The 17,978-nt window shown below is 46.8% G+C and overlaps 2 protein-coding genes across 5 annotated transcripts in view; one reads left to right on the top strand and one right to left on the bottom strand.

Annotated features, from left to right (window-relative positions):
- Positions 1 to 1,578: 1,578 nt before the first annotated feature.
- LOC119407166 (E3 ubiquitin-protein ligase Hakai) lies at positions 1,579 to 8,128 on the bottom strand. 2 transcript variants are annotated; one of them, XM_049419796.1, is made up of 6 exons: positions 7,465 to 8,128; positions 5,935 to 6,065; positions 4,665 to 4,751; positions 3,666 to 3,727; positions 3,267 to 3,393; positions 1,579 to 2,718 (listed from the first exon to the last, which is right to left on the bottom strand). In XM_049419796.1, exons 1-6 carry the CDS (start codon positions 7,646 to 7,648, stop codon positions 1,705 to 1,707), a joined length of 1,605 nt encoding a protein of 534 aa, XP_049275753.1. In that variant the 5' UTR covers positions 7,649 to 8,128; the 3' UTR covers positions 1,579 to 1,704. The 2 variants fall into 2 exon arrangements, with proteins under 2 accessions (XP_049275753.1, XP_037529964.1); XM_037674036.2 differs by lacking the exon at positions 7,465 to 8,128 and adding an exon at positions 6,780 to 7,086.
- A 3,394-nt stretch (positions 8,129 to 11,522) lies between these two features.
- The window catches only part of LOC119407163 (secreted protein C), an 88,707-nt gene continuing 82,251 nt past the window's right edge, over positions 11,523 to 17,978 (top strand). For 2 of the 3 annotated variants that reach the window (XM_037674035.2, XM_037674034.2), the window contains exons 1-6: positions 11,523 to 11,576; positions 11,923 to 12,051; positions 13,223 to 13,353; positions 14,559 to 14,663; positions 16,375 to 16,481; positions 17,814 to 17,888. In XM_037674035.2, the coding sequence (XP_037529963.1) occupies positions 13,312 to 13,353; positions 14,559 to 14,663; positions 16,375 to 16,481; positions 17,814 to 17,888 (329 nt within the window). In that variant the 5' untranslated portion in view covers positions 11,523 to 11,576; positions 11,923 to 12,051; positions 13,223 to 13,311. Of the gene's footprint in view, positions 11,577 to 11,922; positions 12,052 to 13,222; positions 13,354 to 14,558; positions 14,664 to 16,374; positions 16,482 to 17,813; positions 17,889 to 17,978 lie in introns of those variants that run through there. The other variant, XM_037674029.2, reaches the window with a different exon arrangement.

Below are 17,978 nucleotides of genomic sequence, written 5' to 3'. Positions count from 1 at the left end.
TTTAGGCAATTCCTTATATGCACAATCTTGCTGTGCTTGCATCACGGTAATGTCTATGTAGAGCTGTAGCCCCCCCCCCATTTTAATAATTCAATGCTTTGCGATCTACTGTTTCTGCATTTCATTCCCGTAGTTATCAGTAGGAATGATCATATTTACGTTATTTCTCACTCGCAACCTTTTCGGTTGACCAAACACCCAGCTGCAGATGGCGTTGATTCATCAAATAATGCAAATGCTACGAGTTCTTATTGTTTTTACATGATGAATTCCAGACCTTACTTTTAATTTTCTTTAGGAATCCGAAAATAATGTTTGATTCAGTATTTCGAATTTTTATATAATTCTATTATATTTGGGAATATAGCCAATATTTGAACACCCCTGCTAGACATGTAGGGAGCGGAACATTCCGAGCCTCGTAACGCATGTGCAAACTTTCTTACAGAACAAAAATTTCCAAGCATGCAAGTTGTTCCAGAAGAAATGAGACGTATCCTTCAAATCAAATCGGTTCTCCTTGCAGCCAATTCTTTTACTGCACACAACTTTTCCTTATTTTGCAGAGCTGCATGGGGATTTTCGTTGTTGAGGGCAGCTGCGGAAATCTCCCCCCAGGCATTTTTTCTTCTTTTTCTTTTTTTGTAGCTGTTCTTGGAGCAGCACGGCACTATCTATGCTGTCATTCAAGAGTTCAAAATTGCACAAGTCCACACAACATGGCCCATCGTCCCAAATATAGGCATATCCAGGCTTTTGCATACAAGTCATGAATGCACAGCACGCCTTTGCATTTGCATTCAAGAAAGCAGTAGTTTGCGGCATCAGTCAAATCACAGAATTATAGACTACTGTTCGAGTTCACCAGGAGGGGGGGGTGGTCTCTTGTCCGTCATCAGTCTATAGATGCTATGTACAGCACACCCAAACAGTGAACTCTAGACACCAACGAAACTTTGTGCACAAGATAGACACACAATGACATTTTTAAAATCAAACCGGGATGACAGACACAGCCTTGAACAGTTTAAAACCACATTATGTACAAGTTTGGGCAATGAAATGAATGACGCGGGACAACACTTACTCAAATATGAATTGGCTTTTGTTTGCAACAGATAGTCCGTCCGCACATTCAGCTTTGCCGTGTGCACAGGATCTGACAGTCAGTTTTTAACTCATTGGCACTTCGGTATATTAGAATGCTCCCTCCGATTTCATATTTTTATCAGTATAGCTACTACGCAGCACGCTTTCACGCCAATCAACCTCACACCAAGTCAATTCAAATGCAAAAAAGCACCGCTCTTCCAAGAGAAAGTCACACTCTTTGGCAATGTGTCTACTAGATGCATAGAACAGAAGTCTGTAGGAATAAGCTAAGCAAGCTCGCAAAGCCCCTTGCAATAGTCATTTCCAGCATGTCCTTGCAGTAGGGAAGCATTTGAGGTCCTTCGTGAAAGTACTACTACGATGCGTTCTAAGAGAAAATGGTTCTTGCATGCGTAATGGATTAAAATGTACCGCGAAGCGCTGCCTTCACCGAGACAGTTGCACATCAATGAGCGAGATGCACCGTTGAATGATACAGCTCCTTTAATGCGCACTCACAGGCTGTAACGGGAGAAGCTACGCTCCCCTTTGCATATGCAGCGGCATCATGAATCGATGAACACTTTCGACGATACAGCTTTCGAGATGCGCTCACTGGCTGTAGTAAGGAAACTGCGGCTCCGCGCATGTCCGCTGCTGCATCATGGCTCCCGGAGGCGTCGACGGCGGAGGCGGACCGGTGATGGGCCGTGGCGGCAGGACCGTCGAGGGCCTCGGAGGCGGCATACTGGTCGTGCCACTCCAGTGGAACGTGGGCGGGTGGTTCTGCTCCTCGTAGGGCAGGGCCGATGCGAATCGCGGCGGCGGCTGCGGAGGTGGCGGATGCGCGAACTGGGGCGGCGGCTGGTGCACGAACTGCGGTGGAAGAGGTCGTGCCGGGGGTGGAGGCGGCGGCGGGGCCGAGGCGTTGTATGTGGCGGGTGGAGGCATGCCCTGGGTGTACGGAGGCTGTGAAGGGTTGTAGGCCATGGGCGGCGCTGCCGGAGCCTGCGGCGGCGGGTATGACTGCTGGGGCGGGGGCGGTTGACTCATATGCGGAGGCTGCGGGGCGTACTGCGGCGGCGGGGGAGGCATCTGCGGAGGCGGCATGTTCGCCGAGGCGGCGTTCACCGCCGCCACTGCAGCGGCTGCGGCGGCCCTCTTGTGGCTGTCGTCCTGAATCTGGACGGTGATGAGGTTTGGTCGACTGACGGTGGGGTTCTGCTGGCTTTGATAGGCCCTGGGTGGCGCCACCATCTGCTGGGGTGGCGGTTGCTGGCTCGCCATCACAGGTGGCGGCATGTCTCGGTACTCGGGCGGCAGGGTCTTCTGCGGAGGCGGGGGCGGTGCTTGCTGCTGAGGCTGCTGCTGCTGTGGTTGCTGCAGGACGCTGGCGCGCGACACTTCGAGGGGTGGGGGCGGGTGCTGTGACACCGGTGGTGGATGCTGCCGGGGGTCGCGAACCATGAGATGCTGCGGTGGCGGAGGGTGGCTGGCCACCATCGCCGCCATCTGCTGCTGCTGCTGAGAGGGCAGGCCATGCGACAGCGCAGACGACTGCGAGGCTGCAGCGGCGGCAGCCGCCGCCGAGGCTGCGCCCTTGAGGTGGCGATGGGTGATGTGGGCCTGCGGTTACACCAGCGTTGCACTAAGGCAAGTCTCGCCGCTGCCTCGCAGCCAATTGTGCGCAAGTTGACAGTGAATGAGTGGCCTGCCTTCTTTAAGCACAATGGAGCCTACAATTTAGCAATGTCACTAAAAGATGGCATATCACTGAAAGACTGCTGTGATTCATCTAAGCATACTATTCATGCAGCACCTGACTGTTCTTTTTCAGTGGCTCAAAAAAATGTTAACATCCATATCTTTCCAACACTTGTCCCATAGCATCACTGTGAAATGAGCATCGTTACTACACATAACCAAATCTAACTGATGAAGTTCAATGACAAGTTTAATACAAGCCTCCTATCATGTGAGAAAGCACTGCAATGGGTAACCCTTGGCCAAATCGTTACTACGAGCTCTGGCCCATATCTGTCATATCATCATAAATCTCTCCAGAAAGAATGAGATTGCACTTACTACTGCAGTAAATTAGGCACATTACAAAGCAGTAAGAAGGACGTTCCTGAGCAACAACTACACTGCCAACATGACAAACACGCAGTCACCTGAAGGTCCCTCTGACTCAGGTATGTCCGTCGACAAGAATCCTTGCCCTGGCGACTCCCACCATAGGTGCACATAAACACTGTCCCAAGATTGCTCTGCTCGAGGCGCTGTACTTTGTCGTTGCACCTGCAGACGACAATAACCGACAGGCTGTAGATAACAACAATCGATAGGTGTGTTGCGTAGATGCCACATCATTTGCTGTTGGACCTAGTATGTGTTCTATAATGAAATGTCCATTCTAGCCGCACGCAATCGATCAACGGTCCGTTCGGGATGCTTACGTAAGCCTCAACGAATCGTGTGGCTAGGATGAACATTCTATTATATGATGCATACAAGACCACGTCCCGGGTGATGTAGGTAGCTAGCTGCATGAGCCTGCAAATATAACGTACCTGTAACACGTCTTGTCAGCCTTTTTAGCACAATCGTAGCAAAACACATGTTTACACGGTATCTGAAAGGGAAGGAAAACTTTGTAAGTTTATTGGCGTTTTGAAGCAGGCTTGCATCGCATTGGCACAAAGAAGCGTTTCTTCTTTCTCAGTGACAGGAACATTTGCCAGAACAGGAACAGTTGCCAATTAAATGTTCGATTCGCCGAAATTCCCACAACGAACCACCAAGTAACCTGTACACATTCTCACACGATATTCTTTACAACTCAGTATAGTTTGTTGGCAAAGAACGTTCGATTTCATGGTTAGAGCGCCCAGATGTAGCAGCTGACGTGCTGCCGTCCCACCTTTTCCGTTTGTTTACATGCAAAGAACTACAAAACTACCACACGCTTTCATTTGTGCTCTTATGTGACATGAACACATGGTGGTGTTGGAAACTCGGTTTGTGCAGCACAAAAAAGACATAAGGAAACACAAGTGACCCACAGGCGGGCACTTGCTTCCTGCTATTTGGAATCAAGCCATCTTTAACACACACAGACATGTTATCAAACAACACACACTAGTGACGACAATTCAGGAACCGCAGTCCTTTACTACTAACATTTACACAAAAAGCACTAACACTACGATCCCCAGCTCTGGCAACGTGAGCTGCTTTAAAACTTTGTCTCGCTGTTCTTGTTTTTGCATTCATCAGAAATGCAGTCCTATCTAAACACAGATCTATGTTTATGTAAACACAATCTATCTAAACCTAGATTTGTTATCTGATGTCAGGCGACAAGCCACGCTCAAATCGGTCGTGTGACTGGCTACCTTAAGATGGTGTTGCACCATGTTATGTAAAGAGCCGTGTCATCTGGTGACCGAATGCCTTCAGTGTTGTCACGTGACATGCCACGTGGCCTGGTTACTCTACTTCGCCGTGTCTAAAAAATGCTCCAGCCGCGCACACTTACAGAAGAGTTACCGCTCTTTGAAAACACTCACCATTCGTCCGTAAGTCAGAATGGGCAAGGTGCACTTGTCACAGCAGTGGATCATCGGGTTGATCAGCTTCTCGCCGATCAGATTCACCTGTGAAAGGAACCGAGGCAATGAGCATAAGAGGCACAATGTTACAATGAAATGAGAGACGCTATCAACTACGTGCAGTGGATGTGACCATATTGTGCGATACCACACGGAAAAATAAATACGAACTCTCTGCAACATGTAGAGTTCAGTAAGCAACAACAAAAACTTCCAACAGTTTGTCACAGGCTACATCAACTGTTTCCCAGTAATGATTTCTCAAGCAATTTGTCACAGTGCCTAATACCGGTGTCACACAAGCACTTTTGATCAAAAACAGAGCTGATTAAGATCGTATTTCTTCATTGTGATCAAGAATGGTCAGTGCTAATGGTCCAAATTCGGATCGTGTCTGTTGTTTGTCAGCCAAATTGCGATGCACAAATCGCAATTAAAGGTGACCGTGTAGCAGCAACTGATCCCGATTGAGACTAATTCGGGTCAGCCCTGATCACGATCAAAAGCGCCCATGTGACACTGATACTGCACAATGTCGGAGGTGTGACTCCTGGTTATGGAACCTGAACGGGACAAACGTTTCTGCATTTAGATGCCTCTTAGTATACCCCGGCTAGTTAAAAGTTGATTGAAAAGCCCTGCAATGGTGCCTTTTGCAGGCTGTGCTGTGGTTCGATACGTTAAAACCTGCATCCGAGTTGTAATTTTTCGTTTCAATACATACAGGCTGATCTGACACAAGTCAATGACGAGTACTGCGCGACATTCTTAAACACTACAAAACAACCAGCCGCATCTCCACGCCTGTTACGCTGCTCGCAGAACAAATCATAAGCAAACAGTCTAAACTTCATTGCCTACAGGGTCAAAAGAGATTGCCAAGGCATGTTAAACTTGGTGATCTGGTACGTCACTTTTGCTAGGTGGGAACGATAAAATGTGGTGCGGGTGAATTTCAGAAAATAATAGGAGAGTCCCGCCCGAGTGTTTTGGGTTACACCAGTTCCGGCATGCACACTGCCTCTCCAATGGTTCAGTTTTAACATTTCAGCCAGCACATGTCACATGCAAGCAGCTCTACATGAGAATTTGTTGCATCCACACACACACACACACGCACAACAGGCCGACTTAGGAACTCTGGCACACTGAAAGTTCACCAGCGTGAGCACACTTGCGGAGTGGTTTCATTTTATGAGGTTTTCCTTCAGAAGTTGTTTTCCCGCACCTTGTGGTCCCATCTGAGCTTCTTGTTCTGGTGCAACGGCTCGGGCGGCCCCGTCCGACCCAACGGTGAGAACGTCGGGGGCTCAATCGTGTCGGCCAACAGACTTCGTTCATCATCTTCCTCCTCAAACTCTGCAAAAGGGAGGTTTTCGAACATTGTGTCTCACGCAACGAGCACTACAACATTTAGGATAACTGCCAAATGGACATTTTGGTATAGGTTCATAACGAAAAAAGTGCACTTGAACAGAGACTAAAAGAACACAGGATGCAGCGCTTACTAGCACCTGAAAATTTTTACGTGAGAAAGAGCGTTCTATATATACGTGATATGAAGTACGTCATCACAAGCCATCATTATCTAAAAACAGTATGAATCAACGAACAACAGCAATAACTAACAATTACATGCAAGACTGCGCATGTGAAAGCCGCGTGCTGTCATTTGTTGATTCGTATTGTTTTCAAGTAATGATGGTCTGTCGTAACGTACGTTCATGTCATGAGAATGTTCTTTCCCACAAAAATTTCACTTACTGGTAAGCGCTCTGTCCTGTGTTCTTTCTTAGGCCCGTAATCACAAACCAACCTCATCCTTCTCCCGTTTTCCTTAGATTCTGTGCCTTTAGTGCGCTTGATAAACAAAGCAAGTCAGTATTCGCAAACCAATCTTGTAGTTATCTTTTACCATTTTTGTGCCCTTATAACACACGTAGAGTACGGAAACTTAAAACATGAGCCTTAGCCTCTGTTCAAATTGCGCTTATTTCATTATGAAACACCACAACGACACAGCAACATTACACAAAATACTGCAACGCCACCCCATACCATCCCGCCACTCACCCCTGCGGTTCTGCGGTCGGTTTATGATCGCACCGAAGCAGTTTCGAATTCGCGTGAACGGATCAAGTTCACACGAGCTGGCAGTACCCAGGTGGTAACGGGACAGCACTGAACTCGTTCTAAACGCGTCGCCTCCGTTGGGCAGTCCGCAAAAAAGCTGCCTGTTGGAAGTAGTACCGATGCCGAACTGGAAGATACCGCGACCCGCTGCTCTGTTGGACATGGAATTATCGCGAAATGGGAACCTGCGAGGCGGTGGAGTCCTGTACAAGTACATCGTGGGCCCGTTAAAGGAGCCCGTGGATGTGCTCGAAGTGAACGCGACAAGCGTTCTTAGCAGCAGGGTCGTGGTACTTCATAGCGACGCGGGAAAGGGGTGGGTTCAAAGAGAGGCGAGATCGCCGGAACTACTGCAGCGTTCCACTTTCACGTGATGCAGTGAAGAAGAAAAAGTAGGAGATTCCGAAAAGCGCGTGCACCGTACAAAAAGAATGAAACACCGATGCGCAGTGAAGGAGGAAGAAGAGGCGCTCAGTGGCACGCGCAAAAGACCGGTACGAGCGGCACAGCACGCACACACGCTTCGGAAATTGGAAAACGGCACACAGACACGATACACTTCGCGCGCGGGTTTTAGCCCGCCACCAATGATGGCCGATGACACGAGAGGACAGTGATTACGTACTGTTGCACAGGGTGGGTTCGCCTTTTGCGTTGTTCTCGGCATCCTCTTCGACGGCCGACAGGTTCTGTTCGAGTTCTTCCTCTTCTTCGATGGCGGCGGCATTCCTCTTCCCCGCAGCGGTGGACGAGGCTTTGCGGCCGCGCGCGCTCTTGCGACCGCGCCCGCGGCCTTTGGCTTTGCCCATTTTCTTCGCCGTAGTCGCTGGAAATCGTGGAGGGGCAAGCGCTGTGGTTACTACGGCAGGCGAGCAACACCGATCGCTGTGAGTTCGAGAGCAGCTGTTGTCAGCTTATTCGTTTTACAAGAAGCACCGCGTCGCACCGAGTGGCGACGTGAGAGAACTAAAAAAAAAGCAAGAAAGCTCGCGCCCTGTTTTGACAGCTGCAGTTCACGTAAGAGTCTAGCAGCAGCTTTGCAACGAAGTCTGCGGAGAAGTACGAAATCGTTGCTACTACGTACGAACTCTGGCGCTCGGAACGGGCTCCGCAGTTAGCGGAGTACCAATGTTTATATGTAAGAGAAGGGCAAAGTTGGCAGTCTCTCCGGGAGGCCCTACAATACCGCAGTCCGTAAATAGATGATGTAAATACAGCAAAGAAACAAGCGATTTCGGCACATGTTAGCTGTTTGTGTACCTGCGTCCGCCATCTTGTCCCGGTCAGGGACGTAGTGAAAGAGGCGGTTTCATTGGAGGTGCATTAAACACTCCCCGCCATTGGCTGAAAATTGATCACATGAGCACCAAAGAGCACAATGTCCGCTTTTTCCATGCTGTTTTTGTGGCTTTTGTCTTGAGTCAGCGTGTCAGCGACTGTGCAAGTGCATTACGTTGCCCTGAGGCTATGATAACCAGTAATCGCTAAGTACAATAATGAATGTGGCCCCAGTCTTTAGTGCTGAGCATTAATGGAGAGCGCTCAGGGAAATGTCACAAGCTCGTCACGAGTTTCGATTCTCATTGCTAGTCGATCGATATCGCATCCCCTGCAGCTTTGTGGATATGCAATGACAAAAGCACGCTTTAAAATGACTTTGTAAATCGCACAAGGCTGTGAAAATGCGCACACTTTCCGTAAACGAATGGAAGTCATTGATGGTTCATAAAGCGAATGCGCACGCTTGCCCTCGCATCATGACCAATCAAGCTTCGCAAGGGTGGTGTGGTTTCACCGGCACACTGTGAACTTTCTATCATGTCCAATACAAAAGCACTTTGGGCCGGCCGCATAGAGTTTGGGCCGGCAGCAACTGACTCTCCTGCTGATTATGACGGCAGTACGTTCATTCACGATAATTTTGCATGTGTAGACGTTCATTCGATCAGCGATCACATTCTCCTGGATGCCGATGTATACTCATTCCTTCAGGACACACGTGGAATCGCAACAAATGTCTAAGAAATGGCGGTCATGGCGTTGTTTCAGATCAGTTTAGGCGTTCATGTTGTAAGGAAGCATAGCCTTTGAGATCGGCAAATTTATTACTTGGCGGAAACCGTCGTTGGGAAACTGGCTGAAAGGCAATACACAGTGACACTCTGATTTCCTGATTGAGAATGACTCGAGCGGGTGCCCCGAACATGATCTATGGACGCTCTAATGAGCTCCTAAGATCATTAAATGAACTGGGAACATCTCTATGGCTGGTAGAGTGAAGCCAGGTGAAGCTCAGTGGCACGTGGTGTTGATGATAGAGAAAGGCAGCGTCTCCTGCGCCGCGCGGCGCAGCAGCCAGCCCCACACAGAAGTGGCTCCTGCGCCGCACGGAAGTGACGTCACTTTAAAAATTATTACTTAAAGCTATTTGAATGTATAAACTATTATTGTATAATACGTTAAATTTACAAAAATATTACTAAACAGGTGTTTCACGAGTCAATTAACCTATATTTGTTAATTAAGCACATATCACAAGCATTTTAAATACAGGGGGCGCCATGGGCGCTGCGGCTGCGAAAGGTAGTGGGCAGAGATGGTAGCTGCGATGTGTGGTGGTGGTAACAACCTTATTGAAAACTCCGGCAAATTCGTGGCCTGGGCCTAGGCCGCCCCCAAGGAGGACCGAAGACCCTGTGTCGTCGTTGCCTGAAGGGATTGCTGGATGCCCAGTTGATCCTGGAGGTTGGAGCTAGCGCGGCCGTCCACCGCGCCGCAGCTTCATCAGAGTGTGTGCACCATAAAGTTTCTCAGTGTGAAGTGTGGATTATTGTTGTTGGACGTACTGCATTTTCTAGATTGCAATGCCAAGCGTGTTGTTGTGGAAGGTGAAAGTGTCCTTGCCGCCGAGTTTTGCTTGTCGCGAAGGGCAAGGTCGACGATGAAATAAATGCTTTTGCACAGTTCGCGTGTGAATGTCCGTACGCACATGCATGAAACCCCACTGCGTCTGCGAAGTGTACTTACGAAGCCTGTGATCTCCGAAGGCCAAAGCTACTGCATTGCAGGCTGTTTTGCTAAGTGAGAAAACGTACGGCCGTTCTCATCCGTTGCTACGGAAATGCTCCCGTGCTGTCACAGGCCGTGCGTGTTATTCAGCAAGGCAGAGAAGCTGTTTTGTAGGTAGATGGGCTAATGCAGTTGGCACTTGCCCTTGGGTATCGTTTATCAAGTGCTAATCGCCTATAGCATTACTTTGGCACGTCAGTATTTTGAAGCGGCCTGCCGGTTACCTCGTCAGGTGGTGACGGTATGTTGAGCGACATAAAAAAAGTTTCCTGTTGCATATTCGGCGTGGCTACGTTGCAGTCCACCTTTTTGTCATCAAAACTTTGATAAACCGTGGAAATCAACATTCCTGACACGTGTGCCGGAGAAACTGATGCAGCCAGCTGCATTTGAACTCTTCGTGTCCTCCTGCGTCTCGCCGATTAAGAGCATTAATTCGCAAAACACTTTATCATAATAAATATAGCCAATTCTGCGAGGGTCATCATCAAAGGGCCTGTGGACAGGACCACCAGCAGCAAGTCAAGCTGACGGGAGGCCGATGAGGAGGCGCAAATGTAAAAACAATAGTAGCGCGACCAAAAAAAAAGTAAATAAAACAAACTGCGAAGGGGCTCGAACCAGCGACCTTACCCGTCCTCTATGTGCTGCGCTAGCTAACTATGCCACAGCTGCCGATCAGTTCGGAGGGTTTAACAAGCCGGTTTTGTATTGTAGTCACGCTGGACGTAACTTTAACATTTTTCATTTTTACGTCTGGACGTAACTTTCACAGCTTCTATTGTTACGTCTAGACGTAACGCTAGACACTCCCGACTATTCAAACCATATACTATTATTCAAACGAAGCGCCGAACCGGAAAAGTGCATGACGTCACATCCGTGCGGCGCAGCAGCCGTTTCTGTGTGGGGGTGGCTCGTGCGCCGCGCGGCGCAGCAGTCTCTGCCAATAGGGAAAACATGGACGCGGCCTGTTTGTTAATATACTGACTATAGTTCTAGTACACTATAATACTGACCCAGCAACTCTTTGGTACTTCTCTACGGGTTCTACACAGAATCATGTGTTGGTTGCGCGGCGGTGTTGTGCTTTGGGGTTCGATCGAAGGAAAACTAAAAAAAAAAAAAATCCCGCTCGAGAATTTTCCGCGCCTGCGGTCTTTAGGCGGAAGAGTGAACCAGCTTCCTGACTGAACCCGTCGATTTTGCGGGTCACCCATTCGCGCATGATTTCGGATCTTTAAAAATTGCTTTTCCGTCTTCGTCCAGAGAGAGAGAAACGCAGAGAAAAACTGCAGAAGCTCAAGCAGTCGCGTTTCGGAAAACGTCGCGCAGGCGTCTCAAGCGAATTCGATGCAACATGGAAGGCAAACGTCTTGAGAGCAAGCGACGGAAAGAAAAAGAAAACTCTGGCAAGGATTCTATCCTTGGTCCGCTGTACAAAAATTCTTAATTGAATAAGGGCGATTTTGATTCTGAATTTTTAAATTAGCATTAGTAATATATTCTAACCTTCTATAATTCATTTTCACATGGGACCACAAATTTTTCGTTTCTTGGCCAATCCACCAGAGTGGGTGTGAGCCATTTATAAAGGTCATCATCATCAAGTCAACATTCGGGCAATTCGCGCCAGTTCGCGCTGAGAAGAAGCGTAGCGTAAGCCGCGTAAGTCTTGAATTTGTTTCTTCGCCAACGCTTCGCGTTGCCGTAACACTCGATCTCGGACACCTTTTTCTCTCGTGTGTAATCGTAAAGCGTGCTTTTTGTTGACATACGGCTTAGGTTAGCTCGAACAGCTCTGCTAATACGCTTTGGCTGTGCGCTGCAAACTACGTCTTTCGTACGTCGCAGTGTGCTGAGACGCCGTTTCAATTAAAACGCCAGCGCGCGTTCCTCGAATGAATGAAGGAAAAACCAAAGCGGGTCTTGTGTTTACATTCATAAACAGCGCGTTGACGGGACGGCAATGCGTTTTAAGTAACCTGCGTCCGTTCTGTTAATCGTGTCAAAGGTGTCTTGAAGCACGACTGGAGTCAAACACGGGCCGAAGTGAGCGCTACGTTGGACGTGGGTTTTCCTCTGGATTCCAACCAAGTGACCCTCGAATGCACCGACTGCCAATGTTCGGTCACGTTTCCGGGTGAGTCAGCGTTTTTTTTTTTCGTTTTTGTGCAACCTTTCACTGCATCTTTCGGTGTCGCCCTTTTGAAGCCAATTGAACTGATGACATAAAAGTGCCATCTGTTGTAACCGGCGACGCAAAGACCCGGCCTGCAAGAGACTCTCATCGGCGCGTCTGCCATACGCGGTCCGCGTTCCCCAAGAACGCGAGAGATTTCCATGTGCGTTGCAGGGAACGCGCGTCGGCGTTGCTGCAATATGCCGTCAGCGTCCAGCAAAACGCTTGAGCGCGTCGGGAGTGCGCTGGGGACTCACTGGCCTTCGCTCGCCCTCTCGTCTCGCTCTGGTCCCTTGTGATGTTAAGGCGCGTCTCTACGCCTTGGTTCTTAAAGCTCCTGTAAATATGTAAATTAAACAGGTTTTCTTCTTGTACGTGTAAAGCGTTGCAAGAGTCGTTCTTCGTCGGAACCTGGGTGGCAGCCTAAACCCCTCCTCGGTCACATCACATAGCTGATTTTCCTGGTCATTTAGTACAGTTGACTCGGGGAAAAGTTTCTCACCAGACACTCACTGAACCAAGTTTAATGACATGTTATTTCGTTTGAGAGGAGGTTCAAAGTGGCACACATTTCGCAGAATATGGGTTTAAATTGACGGCCGTTATTTTAATAAAGCAAATTTAAATCATTCCTTTTAATTGTGCTACAATGTTTCATCCACAGACCCGGCAGTAAATATCTCAGTTGCAACCACCGCTCCGTGTGGGTTATGTGCCTTTCCTTTTATGTTGTCCGAGCTACTGTTCTTTACATCAAAATGTAATTCGTACTTTCTGTGCTATTCTTTTATGTACAAGTTATGTGTTTGTAGTGCTTATCGTGTGAGCAAAAGTTGTAAAACTAAACCCATCATATTTTGGTCACGTTGTGTTGTACTAATTCAACAGAACAAGAATTAGTGCTAGCCTAAGTGGAACGTTAGAGAAAACGAGGACACCCATGGTTTGAATGTCTCCTGGAGGCGACACAGAAACATCTCACAAACGTTAAAGAATTTGTAGTAGATATACATCAACTGGCGATCATGTGTTCTCAGTGTTGCCAGTAGGCATGTATGACATAATGATACTTAGCAGTAGCAACTATCTGTGGCAGAGGTCTGACTAGTTTTTTTTTAACAACTTCGCGCAGATGGTCGTCAGTGGCAGTGTGAGCTGTATGCACCTGTGGTGGCTGAATGCATTAGTCTGGTCCAGAAATCCAAGAAAGTCGTGGTGAAGATGGTCAAACGGGATCCAAGCATCGACTGGCAGCAACTTGAGGTAAGTGTATTCCAAGGAGGCGATGAAAGTAACCGAAATCACTTCATTCTAAGTGCAGCTTCTCAGCTTGTATTCCAATTTTTCTGCTGCTCGTGTACTCCACGTAAAGGTGAATCATCATTCACAAATTACACATGAACCCCACAAGAGGTGTACGGTCAGGTAAATCGCTAAACGTACAGTAAGCTCGGGCATGTCAAACTACGTGACATGTTGATTTTTTTTTTTCATGTGTGAGCCTGTTTCTTGGAACTGTCTTTGACTGTAGAAATGATAGCGTACATTAACGAAAGCTCCACAGTATAACAACACTCCGTTCTTCATTCCAAGACAAACTGCTTTGAACTAAACTCAGTTCCACACTCAACAAGCTGCACTATAAAGGCTGCAGAGGCATCTCTAACAGCTTTCATTTGCAGAAAAGATAATGTTGTTTATCGTATGCAAAGGAAAGATATAGGTTCATATTAGGCATTTCGATGTCAAATTAAGTCAATTAATATATTGCAAAACATGGTACAGTTATTACATTGAAAGAATCATAGGAGATGAATGTACTTGCCACCTAATGAATGGAGTGACACAATTCTGAGACAGATGCCCGTGGCGAACTGTTCTTTGTTCACGACCCAAATGTGGTACGTCACATATTGGAAGCGTAACGGTGCAGAAATATGTGATTTGATGCAATGTTACATCTGGGTGGTATGTAGTAAGTTATTCCGTAAAAGGCATTTAGAATAAATAAAGAAATGCACTGCAAAATGGGCGTAGTGAAAATACTATCTGAAGTCACCACTTGTGTAATGTCAGCAGCACGCACTGGCAAGTGTGAAGCAAAGTAGCATATGGATAGCCCCTCATCCCTTGAAGTTTCCATTTCCAGTATGTATGTATGTGTGCGCACGCATACAGACGTCATACCCCTCTTTGATATAAAATCCTCACTACACTGCTCCGAAGTTGTGTAATAACAAGTGGTGGCTGAAATACTCACTCCTGGTGATGCACGGACTTGGTCTATTCTGTTCTCACATTGTTGAACAAAAAAAGAAATTGAATACTTTTTGAACACGTTTGTACAGAATTGGTAAAGAAAAATTACAATACCATAGAAATGTATCGCTTCACATTTTTCTTTTCTGCTAAATGTAAATCTATGTTGATTCTCATTATTTCTTTTGATTTCAATCTCTACTTTGCAGAAAGTGGAAGGGTCGCCTTCGCTGCCCTCGTCGGACGAAGAGTTGAAGGACGAGAACCCGACGGTGGAACTTGTCGGCCTGAAATATGACTACTATAAGAGCGGGGTGAGTGTGCTTGCTTTGATTAAGTGCCTGCGGGCGAGACACAAGAGGACAAGATGACTACACACGCTCAATCTATTGCGCTCAGTCTATTACAGAATGAACCACCGTGCCCAACGAAGCATTTGCTTCGATTATTTGTCTTGCTGTGCTTGTTGCGAGGAGTGTGTATCAGGCTCATGGCTTGCTACATTTACATTCAGACCTCAATATAACGAACTCGGATATATCGAATTATCGGTTATAACGAAGTAAATGAATAGTCTTGTCATATATACAGTGTTACAAATATACATTTATAACGAATTTTTGGATATACAGTCAACTGCCGATTTTTCGGACGCCCGATTTTCCGGACATGCTCGAAAATTCGGATGCTTTCGCGGCACCGTGACCAGCCCCATAGATGTCCATGTATAAGAACGTCCGAAATATCGGACACTGAAACTCTTCGACGTCCTATTTTTCGGACTTTCTGCCCATATTGCAGGTTTGAACGGCATTAATTGGAGCCCCCACATCTGCCGCGTCTATTATCTCATAGGTTCGAACCAGCGCTTTCGCGGGTCGATCTGTTTGCGACAGTAGCAGAGTCCGGAAGTCAGCTTTGCCGCAATGCCGAAGTGTCTTGGGGTGAAGCAGACCAGAAATTCAAAGGGGCCGCCATCACGGCGCCGTGCGGCGATGTCCTTACGGATCAGCAGCGGAAATGCACGGAGGCGTGATGGCGGCAGTTGGCAAACGCGTCAGTACGGCTTAATTGCTGACGACCCTTACAATAAGCATCTTCAGTTAACTGCTCAGTAGTGCATGTGTCCTAGCGCAGTTGCATGCGTACTGCACGCATTTAGTAGGTGAGAACCCAAACGCGCCGCGCCGCCATTCATGCTGCTGCTTTGTGCGAGACTGCTAAATGCGCCGCACAGACGCGTCATCACAAATGCGTGCGTACGGTACACCCACAGTAGAGTGACGGCGTCAGCTTAGTTGGCGATGTGCTGCACACAACTAGAAACGATCGGCTTCACACGGCAGCAAATGCTACGTATCGGCGGAGATTCGGCGATCCGTGTGCGCATCGTGTACGTGCGCACACGCCGGACGAGTTGTCCGCTTTTCCGCGACAGTTTTTGTGTTCCGCGTCATAGTTTACAAACGTTCCATGCGAGTGAGCGGCAATCTATTCCGCAGTTTGCTGGTATCTGCGGCGCTCATCACGAGACGCAAAGTTGCAAGTGGCAGTTGGCACGTAGTTAAGCGGGGTTCGCGGCAGGTACCGAATGTATTTGCGAGAGCCTGGGCGCGCACCAAAATGCCTGATAAATGTACTGGGAGGCATTAAAGCTATTTTGTACGTGGATGTGGTGATTTGATCGCTTGAGCGGAATAAAAAAGCATGAATTCGTTTTTTCGGACTGCCCGATTTTTCGGACGATTTCGCGGTCTCTAGGGAGTCCGAAAAATCGGATGTTGACTGTAACAAACTTATTTTCGTGTCAGATGCGACTTTGTTATAATGAAGTTTGAGTGTAGTACAACTGCTTAGGGCTGAAACGTGCATAGATGTCATGCAGAGAGAAAGACAGAGTGTTTGGTTTCTTTGTTTGCAGAGCTCTTTTAAGTATAGACACACAAAGTTTTGAGTACGAATCGAATAGCGAAAGCTGTTCAACCGGAAACTTGTATTTGAAGTTGGGTATTACTTTTCTTGCAGGCAAGTGGAGACACTGTTACAGGTACACTGTTTGTTAAAAGCATCTCCAAGGAGGCATTGGCTATGGACTTTGACGAAAGGGGCCTCCTGGTGAAGTTTCACACCAAGTACGTGTCTATTTTGGTTTGCTATGCACTTAGCAGTGCAGGTTCTGTGGTATATTTTAGTAGCATGCGGTATATAACAATAACCATATTTTCAAGAACGCTTCGAATTGTGAACGGTTAGTGCAGATTTTTTAAAGATGTTTATGCGTGAACGTTGATTTCTTTGTCTTGTAACTGGCCAGTTCGCTGTTTGAAATGTTCTTAAAAACTTTATTCACTTGTTGATTTCAGGCTCAATTTTTTTTCACGAAATTTCCAAAATGTGGAAAGAATTTTACTCCCCCGATTAACTGTGCAATACTCAGACATAGTGTGATTTCAAGAAGAATTAGAACAACTTGTTACCTTTGTTTACCTCTATGGAAGGTACATTAGTGCAAAAAATAATATCTTATTACAATATAAACTTAATGTAATACCTAATTGATCGTTTGTATGCTTAGCTACGTTCAAGCAAATAATCTATCCAGTGCATTAAAAGCACAACTAGTATAAGCTGTGCAGTAAGTTTAATGTCTTGTAGTCTTCATTTAGAGGTATCAGGTTTAATGTAGCAGAAATATTTTGGGCATCACAGGGTTGAAGTAATTGTTTTGATCTTGTGCACAAGCTTTGGAGCGTTTCCATTTTAAAACATGTCTTATTCACGCTGTTATGTCTTTGCAGTTTTTATTGGTCGCTATCTACAATGTAACAAATGCGCTAGGCTTGCATATCAGTACAGTGTAATCTGAGACCTGTCTTTTATTATGAGCTAATGAGGCTAATCATCTGAAACAATGCAGCAAGCTTTTTTTATAGCCTTGTCAATGAAAGCTTGAGTTTTATCTGGTGAGATGCCCACCCACCAATTTCTAAGTTTGTTAAACAATTTTGTTCTTGTGATAAATTTGGTTGTAAACTGTAGCTAGGCTCATGTGCACACCCTTATCACTAACCCCCCCCCCCTTCCCCCCCAACCCCAGAAGAAAAAAAGTCCTGCGAAACATAATTTTTAACAAGGCTGTTAGTATGAGACCTTCCATTCTGGTCCCATTTGAACAGTGGACAATGTTTTAGGCAAGCAATTAACAAAGTGTGTGTGATTTCGTGTAGTGCATCTAATTTACAGTAACAGATTGAAAATTGCACATTTAACGTTGCCCACACGTTGCTTATGCTACCTCCTATGTACGTTTCGATTTTCGGCGAGCCACGGCCTTCAGTTTCTTGGTTGGGTGTGGACATTTTGGAATGCTGGACTTTCGGTGTTAAGTTTCAGGGGCAGTATTGTCCCTCTAAAAGGTGTTCATATTGTGTAGTGATAGCCTTTAATTTGTACATCCGTTTCAGAAATACCAACACAGAGTTTCTGAAGCAGCATGGGGCATCAGAGGAGACAACGTTCACGTGGCGCGTCAACGTTAAGTGAGTACATGTTTTGGTTCTTTTGTCAGCAATTAATAAGTCTGCGATTAATTGTATTGGCTATGCCTATGCTGCCAGAAAACTAGACTC

The sequence above is a fragment of the Rhipicephalus sanguineus genome, chromosome 10 (assembly GCF_013339695.2).
Source record: "Rhipicephalus sanguineus isolate Rsan-2018 chromosome 10, BIME_Rsan_1.4, whole genome shotgun sequence".
NCBI lineage: Eukaryota > Metazoa > Arthropoda > Arachnida > Ixodida > Ixodidae > Rhipicephalus > Rhipicephalus sanguineus.
The sequence above is the reverse complement of the archived record's forward strand: the minus strand, read 5'-3'. Positions and strand labels throughout refer to the sequence as shown.

What these genes read in the sequence shown, in the direction of transcription:
- LOC119407166 (XM_037674036.2), bottom strand. Translation starts at nt 7,056, where the DNA reads ATGTACTTGTACAGGACTCCACCGCCTCGCAGGTTCCCATTTCGCGAT. An exon ending in AGCTCAGATGGGACCACAAG is followed by an intron (nt 4,752 to 5,934) that starts GTGCGGGAAAAC and finishes TTCCTTTCACAG; the next exon opens with GTGAATCTGATCGGCGAGAA. An exon ending in TTCTGACTTACGGACGAATG is followed by an intron (nt 3,728 to 4,664) that starts GTGAGTGTTTTC and finishes CTTCCCTTTCAG; the next exon opens with ATACCGTGTAAACATGTGTT.